General features: G+C 48.9%; 1 protein-coding gene across 1 annotated transcript; it reads right to left on the bottom strand.

Annotated features, from left to right (window-relative positions):
• Positions 1 to 929: 929 nt before the first annotated feature.
• Positions 930 to 2142, bottom strand: HOXD4 (homeobox D4). Its single transcript, XM_009640801.1, has 2 exons — positions 1641 to 2142; positions 930 to 1234 (listed from the first exon to the last, which is right to left on the bottom strand). Exons 1-2 carry the CDS (start codon positions 2047 to 2049, stop codon positions 930 to 932), a joined length of 714 nt encoding a protein of 237 aa, XP_009639096.1. The 5' UTR covers positions 2050 to 2142.
• Between the last annotated feature and the right edge of the window lie 6256 nt (positions 2143 to 8398).

Here is an 8398-nt window from a genome sequence, read left to right as displayed (position 1 = left end):
ATGAGGTATCGATGGTTTAAAGCACAGCGCTGAGCAGAGCAGACCTTGGAAACAGATTTCAAGCCTGTTAGCCCTGGGTGGCAGACGGTAAGGAGCAGGGACGCTTTTCCTATTCACAAAGAAGGAAATTTAAAAAAAGGGACAAGAAAGTTGTGTACGTTCAAGACAAGTAAACATTATACATGTGTTCATCAGACTGGAAAGGAGAAATACTGTCTTTCAGCTCCCCTTCCCCGTTTTTGGCTTGACTGTTTTTTTCTTTTTATCTTCACTCTTCTATGTAACAAATAAATAAATATGCTAACACTATCAGTACATAAAATAACCCGTTTTCACTTAGTTCCTATGCACATCTTCTGAGACGTTATGGAAATGAGCAAGTATTTTCATCACACCAAGAAAGGTAAAGCAGCACAAAAAGTTCACAATTGCTAGTCTTTTTGTTCAAATAAAAGACTACGCTATAAATTTCCTGTCCTCAACTTGCCCAAATGCATCCTTCCGAAACTGCATGGGATAAAAGACAATTAAAAGTAAAAATCCCAGAATAAAGCATCGAACCTTCACTTTCGAATTCAAAACTGAAACACAGGACAGTTTCATTTTCAATGATTTATTACTTTTTATGGACAGAAGGTCTCGTTTAATATTTTCCCAATTCCCACTGCCTGTATGATGTTTCTTTTTTTTTTTCCCCTTTCTTTCCCCCCTCCTTTTTTTTTTTTCTCCTTTTTTTAGGTTGTGCTAGCAGAGGCAAATAAAATAAAGTCCAAAGTAGCATCATTTTGTCTCCTTTGTACAACAGTACCTTAAAGAAAGATGACAGTTTCTCGAGTCCTTAGCTGCTACATGCAGGTTCTGCTTGGGCAGTGTCAGTTATGTACAGTACTGGTCAGAAGCGAAGGATGAAATGGAAAATTTCACCTCTTCTACAAAGTTGTCAAGTCAGTCTGATGGTCCTTGGAACCAGTCTGTAAATGGGGGTTTGAACCAGAGGAAGAAGACCTGCCCTTCGTGTTGGGCAGTTTGTGATCTTTTTTCCACTTCATTCTTCTGTTCTGAAACCAGATCTTGATCTGGCGCTCAGAGAGACACAAAGTGTGGGCTATCTCGATACGGCGGCGCCTGGTCAGGTACCTGTTAAAATGAAATTCTTTTTCCAGTTCTAGGACTTGCTGTCTGGTGTAAGCTGTGCGGGAGCGTTTAGGTTCCCCTCCGTTGTAATTGGGATTCACTGGGAAAAAAACACGGAGAACTTTACAAAGCTAATCTTGACTTGCCGGTTCGACTTTACAAAAGAAAACCTTACGAGCTGCGAGCATGTGGCCGGGCTGGATTCATCCCAGTTGCTTACAATGGAGACGGGCTGCTCTCCCCCTCATTTAGGGCAGGCACTACGGGCACGGGCAGCTAGGTAGGCTGGGAGCCCCTAGCAGGCTCCTAAAATGGAGTTTTCTCCTGCACGGCAAAGCCCCGCACTGCCAACGGCCCTATTTCCTCGGCAATAAAAATTTATGACGAGTGTAATTGGCTACCTCGGCTTAAAAAGCTCGGCCACGAGTCTGGCAGGGACTCGGGCGAGCGTCGCAGAGGCCGATCGGGAGCAGGGTAGAAGAGCAAAGTAAGAAGAGGATCCTTACCCGAGTTAACATGGACTTTCTTCATCCAGGGGTAAACTACTGCTGGCTGCTTAAGTGCTGACCCGTTTGGGGCTTTGAGGGCCGGCTGCTGGCTGCAGGCTCGCGGGTTGGGCATTGGAGGCGGTGGACAATGCTCGGCTTGGCCGGGGAAGTGGCTCGCTGGGCCGGATTGCTCCTGTCCGTGACCCCGCGGCTGCACGGCAGAGCCTTGGGCATTGCTACAGCTAAAGGGCTGCTCGCTGTAGTTTGACCGTGGGTAGAGTCCCTGGTGCTGGAAATCAGAGCCCTGCGAGGCACTGTAGTACTCGGCCCCCTGCTCGCCTAGATAGCTATTCTGCAAATATTCCTCGCAAGGAGGAAATTTGGGATCCACATACTTGGAGTTCACCATATACGAACTCATGGCCATTAATTTCTGAAGGTAGAAAATACTAATTTTTCTCGTGTTGTCTTTTTTTCCCCTGCCATAGAGCCCTCCTACTTGCTGTCAACTGAATAAAGTTAGGCGGGCATGTGACCGGCCCGGCCAATGGGGAGGCTGGGAGACGATCACCGGATTTCTCCGCAGCTCAGCATTTCCACCAATTTCACTCGGTAACATCCCCGTAACCCAGAGACCCCCCTCTCCCCCCGCCTCGGCAGACGCTGCAGCCTCAAGAAAGGACGTCTAAGCGATAAAAAAAAAAAAAAAAAAAAAAAAAAAAAAAAAAAAACCAGAAACAACCCAAAACCCAAAAACCAGGGAGCCAGGCGCTGAAGCGGGGCTAAAAGGGAGGCAACCGGTACGGAGGCGAGGAGAAGAAAAGCCGTCAAAGTGGAGGGTAATATGACGTACAATGGATCTGTCCTGCCTTTGTCTCGCAGAGGTCATCCAAAAGTTACCCGAATTTAGCGCTGCTGAATAAAAACCAGGCAATCAGTAACTTCGCGCCCACTTCGGAGCCCCCGGGCGTGTGCGTGTGTGCGTGGGTGGGTGCAGGCGGCGGCGCGCACACACGCAAACGCACGCGGGCGTCACAGAAATCTGCCCCCGCGCGCGCGGGTGGGGGGGGGCGTGTGCAAAAACACGCGGATGGCGAGGAACCGTTCGCTTTCCACCGCCGAAGTTCAATCAATTGAACGGAAGACGGCGTTTAATCAGGTTAAAAATATCACGGGTTTAATGAGAGAAATTCGGTCTTCATTCATCAATATCATTCCCGGAGCACAAGTAAATACGTTCCAGCGAGGCGAACGCTGCTTTCGCTGCTCTCGTAAATATTTTGATGCGATCTGGACCCTTGACAGGAAAAATTTTGCACACGTCTGGCAGATCTACCTAGTTTCTGAGTATCTTTTTAAAGATCCATTCACTGGTTGGGAGATAATTTGGGATTTGGGGTTTTTTTTGGTTGTTTGGGGTTTTTTTTTCCCCCCAGAAAATTTGTAACTTCTGGTGAGACGGACTGTGTAAATTCACAGTCTGTCAGCGAGAGTTACGACTGAACGACAACTGAAATTTTAAGAGACGTCCCAAAACCTAACAACTAGGAGCGAGGCAGCAAAACTTTTACAATTTCTGAGGGTTCAGCACGCACATGCCTTTTGATTCCGCCAGGATTTAAACTCCTAACCATTTGCAGAAAGGTGAAGTTTTTGCATCGACCATATATTCCCCTAGAATCGAATCTGTGACTATATGAATATCACACAAATTCGGTTCTACAGGGTATATATAGACAACGTAATAACATTCTGTTTTCATCTACAATGCAGCAGGTCTTTGCAATTCTCTTAGAGTCCTTCCTGTCTTCTGAGGAATGCAAACTATTCTGCTGGGACTGAGTTCTGAAATACAGATTTGCAGGAAGGTGGGATTTCAGAAAAGATTCACGCTCGTCATTACGGCTGCGATAGAGCTGTGCGAACTTTCCAGCAATTTACAGCGATGAATTTCGCCTACCAAAATTCTCAGAAAGACCTGCTGCTCACTTTAAATGCTCTGCCGTTTACGTCCTCGCTACGGAAAACGGACGTTACCGGTCAAATTGCGCTATTTAGGATAATAAGGGTTAAAATAATTTAGAAAAGAGCCTTCATCTATTTAGGCTAACGCGAATCCGAAGAGATCCTCCATAATTAGAAAATCCACTCCACCCCCGCCCAGACAAAAAAAAAAAAAAAAAAAAAAAAAAAAAAAGAATAATTAAAAAAAAAATCGAAACAGAAGTAAAAGAGCCGACAACAGAAACAGCGGTTGGTGAAAAAGAGGAGATTAAAGGCTGGAGTTAGTTGCTCTGGGGAAGAAGAGAGTTTCCAAATTTACCTTCATCCCATTATGCTGGTCTAGCTATTATCCCCGCGAGCTGCCTGCCAGCCGCAGCCTCGCACCCTCCCAGGTTCTCCCCGCCGTAGCGTTTATGGTGAAGGGCAGGGCGAGAGGTCAGCCGAAATCATTTACCAAACATCTCACAAAGTTTCATTATTTTTACTTTGTCGACAGCGGCACACAGGAGTACAAAAGTTCACGAATTGTGTCTGACCCAGCTCCTCACTGCTGTCCTGCGGTCAACCTCTTCTCCTTCCACTATTTAACACAGGCACCATAAGGACAAATAATGGTGCGGGTGTGATACATCCAACCACTGCGGAGGGCAGATTTGGGGGTGTTGCGTTTATCCGAGCGATGTCTACCGGTTTGTTTGCCTCCCTCCAACTCCCAGCTGCCTGATCTGGGGGATGCTATTTTTAAACATCTGCTTTCTTAGCACTGCAGTGGTGTCTTCTTCACAGCAAGTGCAACTCGAAACGACTTTGTGTCCCTAATCTCTTCTCCCCCTCGCCCCCCACCCCCTCGGATTATTTAAATCTCGACCCAACTATTTGAAGCGCCTCGCCCCGTTTTTCTCCTCCTTTCTCCGAGAGGAGGTGGGATACCTCCCCCCGGGGGCGGGGGGGGTATTAACCACCCGGCTGAACTGGCAGAGTAACAGGCACACACACCCCAAACCGGGCTCGCCTTTGGGGCAGCCCCCGGGAGCGGACAAGCCCACCGAGGGCTGCCCGGGGAGAAGCGATGGAGCTGGGGCAGCAGCAGCTCCCCGCTCCGCTTAATACTACACATTTTCATATTTGTTAGACGCTGTGACCTGCGTTTCACCTTATTGCACGACTTGCTCAGACAGGTCAAAGCCAAAGAGTTATTGATGAACAAAAGCGTTATATATTCACCTCCTGTTCAACTGCCCATACAAAATGCTTTTGATCTATCAGGCTTTTTGTGTTCTGGTTCATAATCAGTATGCTAAATGTACGTTGGGAGAAAACAAGTAATCCATACATTTTAAGGGCCGGCCCTGGAATAAAATGCCAAGGGCATCTACATAGCGCAGGGCTGAGCTGCGGGGGGAGGAAAGTTACCTATGGAACAGAATTAAAACCGCAACGCTGGAGGCGATTCTTTAGTTCGTATTTAAAGGGCTCGAAAACCAATGTATCTCAACGTAAGGCAAAAAGAGAAGGAGAAGCCTGGCACGAGCGGTGAAAGAGATTATTTATCAGCGAGCAGGGAGAGGAAGCAGGGAGAAACGCAAACAAACACAGCTCCGCTCCTCTACACGCTCCCGGCCCGAGCGGGGCTGGCAGAAAGGAAGGGAGGGCAATGAATGACTCGCCAAACATCGCAGGGCTTTCTTTTCCTCCTGGGGAGGCACGCCGGTCTCAGTCTGAAGCACCAGGACCAAGCCCGCCCGGCTCCCGCCTGCAGCCGGAGCGGGTCAGCAGCGTTTCCTGCCGCAGGCGGATCCGCCCCCCCACCCCCAGCCCAGCTCAGGGGTGCCAAAACCCCTACGGTCGGAGGTTGCCCTCCGAAGCTCTGGCCCCCATTCCCCTCCGTGCCTTCACAGCATTGGAAACCCACGTTTGACTCTCCCTTGCCCGGAGAGAGCCAGTACCGGGGGATCAGCGCTACCGCCCGGCACGCCCCGGCGGCGGCGTGGGCTGACCCGGCTGGCTCCAGAGCCCCTCGCACTCATTCACCAGGGCTGTGCCAAACGAGGTTAACTTCGGATGGCAGGCACGACTCTGCTCTGAATCCCGTCTGGAGAAAAGAGGGGGAGTAGCCAAGGTTATGGGCTCTGCACGGGGAGGCGCTGTACAGCCCCGCCGAGTTAAAATGGGAACGCTGCTAATTGCTTCGGAGTGCTTAAGAGCAGGAGGGACACCTGTACAGACCCTATCATAAACCCCGGGGAGGCTGCACCTCTGCTTTTAACGCTGGCCAGGATTATGGCATGGTACCACAAGCCGACCCCTCGAGAGCCTTCACATTGCTGACACAGTCTTTCCCCCCCCCCCCCCCCCTTTTTTTTTTTTTTTTTTTTGGTAGCAATATTCAGCAGGGATACATCAGCTTAAATTCTTCCAGTCTGAAGGAAAGGAACAGGATTTTCAAGCAACGCAAACTCTACAAGAAATAAGAGGTTACTTACCGTGGATGTCCTTCCATGCTGCCGAACCTGTTGCAATAAAAACGTTTGTTACTGTTGTATTCCACATACGGGTGATATTTCTGGAGAACAGTTACAGACCACGTTTGATAGATGAAGGCAGAGAGAGGAGCTGGTGGTAAATCCTGCGAGCAGCGGAGTGGTGGGATGGAAGCCCCTTCCGAATGAGGACCACGTTGCATTCAGGCAGTTTTTTTATGAACACATGCTTTCCCTGTGTCCGGGGTGTGATCTTTCACTTTTAATATTCATAGTCTAGGTTTTATACCGGATAATTTCTAAAGGGATGAAAAGTCAGACCTCCCTCTTTCACTGACGAAAAAAAAAAAAAGAATAACAAAGGCCTTTTTTGTGGTGGTGGTGTTCTGTGGCAATCCAGTCACTTACGAATGAAACATTCAGATCACCTTTGCTAAACCATCACCCATAAAACGTCACGATGTGCCATGCAGCATTGCATCCATGCTGAGCTCAGAAAGAACTACAATTTTACAAGAATAAATCTCGGATTACTCTAGAAAAGGTCCCCTTTAAGATCACCTAATTAACCAAACAGAAACCACGAGACATGCGTCTTTGTTTGCATTATAGAAGGACGGATTTGACTTGAACTTTCCTTCAAACCTTTTCATAAATACATTCAAAGATCACGTTAAGGAAAACAAAAAAAACCCCGCACTCAGTCTAATGCTCCTGAAACGCATCGTATGTTTTCAAGTAAAATACGAATATTGGGGGGTTCTTTTCTGTAAGCGATTTTTCACCCCTTCTATTGCGTTCCTACGATATCTTGGAGAGTTACTGAATTATGCACAGAGCAATCGCCTCGGTGTCAATAGTTCGCTAGATAAAGCGTCCCAAGACTGGTTTTGTTAATTTTTTTTTTTTTTTTTTTTTTTTTTTAAGTTCTGCCCACTCTTGGTGGCATTCAGAGCTTGTGAGGACAGTGGAATAATATCAGCGTTTCGGCACTGAGCATTCCCTTACCGTTCCCTTCCTTTCTTTTTTACCCCTCCCCCCCCCTTTTTTTTTTTGTAATAAAAAAGGTTGGCTTCAAATAAGCTGTCCCACTAAATCCAGAAACCTCAGGCCGGGAGCATCCCGCTCCTCCCGGCGCTGTCCCAAGCCACCTGAGCTCCTCTACCTGTCCGTGTTCCCCGGCCAAGCCGTTCCGCACTGCCGGGCGGAGCAGCGCTGGTACCCCACTCCCACGGAGTTTCCAGGGGCACAACGGGAGCCCGAGAGCGCGGCGGTGGCCGTGGGGAGGCTGTGCCGCGGACTTACTGCGCGCTCCCCCCGCGGCCGGGGGGACCCGGGAGCAGAGGTGCCTGCACGGCCGCATTCCCGCAGACGGTTCCCTGCTAACACTTCCCCGATTACTGCTTCCAGGAACGAAAGCATCTGCACTTGTATGCTCTTAAACTAATTTATGGTGGGAATTATATTTTGGCTTGTCAACTCTCAAGCCATAAAACAAAGTTTATTGGAATCACGTGCTTCTAAATAGCCACTCAGGACCTATCTCTGTGGAACCATAAATAACCTTCAGCTTTAAACTTTTATTCGCTAAATAAAGGTTCGCTGAATCTGTCCTGTAAAAGGGGACCGGGTCGGCGGAGCGGGGACGGGCGGGAGGTCAGCTCCCCAGCGTTATGCCGGCCTTTTTGAGGAGCGTGTCCTGGGGAAAGCTGCTACCAGTGGAGTTAGCGCTGCCAAATTGCTCTCCAGAAGGGAGCCGGGTGCATTTTGCTGTTCGAACCCTTTCTTTACATCTCTTAGGCGACAGGGAAACCCATCGTCGGAAAAAAAAAAACAAACCAACAAAACCACAACAAAAAAACAACAGAAACCAGAGGTACTGCAGGGAGGGCTGTGTGTCCCCTCTCTCCATTCCCGGAATGTTTACGGCATTTTGGTCAGGCGCCCCTGGAAAATGGTTTTGACTCGTTCACCTCCTGAGCTGTTGCTCGGGCGAGCTGTGCCAGGGGCTGCGGGCTCGCCAGGCACCCGGCGGACCTTTGCAAGCGACCAAACTGCGGGAAACAGCGAGGGCACCGGGCTTTGGAAAGGGAGAAAGTGTGAAGCCTGCCACAATGAGATCTTTGAGGACTGGAAGTTTAAGGAGGGTTATAAAACAATAAAACAGCCCTGGTGTGAAGGGAGCAGGGTGTGAGTTAGCAAATGAGAATTTCAAGGAGCCCGAGCACAGGAAGTCAAATGTCCCCGGCAGTCACACAGCATAAAGGAGCCCGGGCATCAGCTCCCAATCTG

This window comes from Egretta garzetta, unplaced genomic scaffold (assembly GCF_000687185.1).
Source record: "Egretta garzetta isolate BGI_Z169 unplaced genomic scaffold, ASM68718v1 scaffold16, whole genome shotgun sequence".
Classification (NCBI taxonomy): Eukaryota; Metazoa; Chordata; class Aves; order Pelecaniformes; family Ardeidae; genus Egretta; species Egretta garzetta.
Note: the sequence above shows the minus strand (reverse complement) of the source record. Positions and strands in the feature narration are given on the sequence as shown.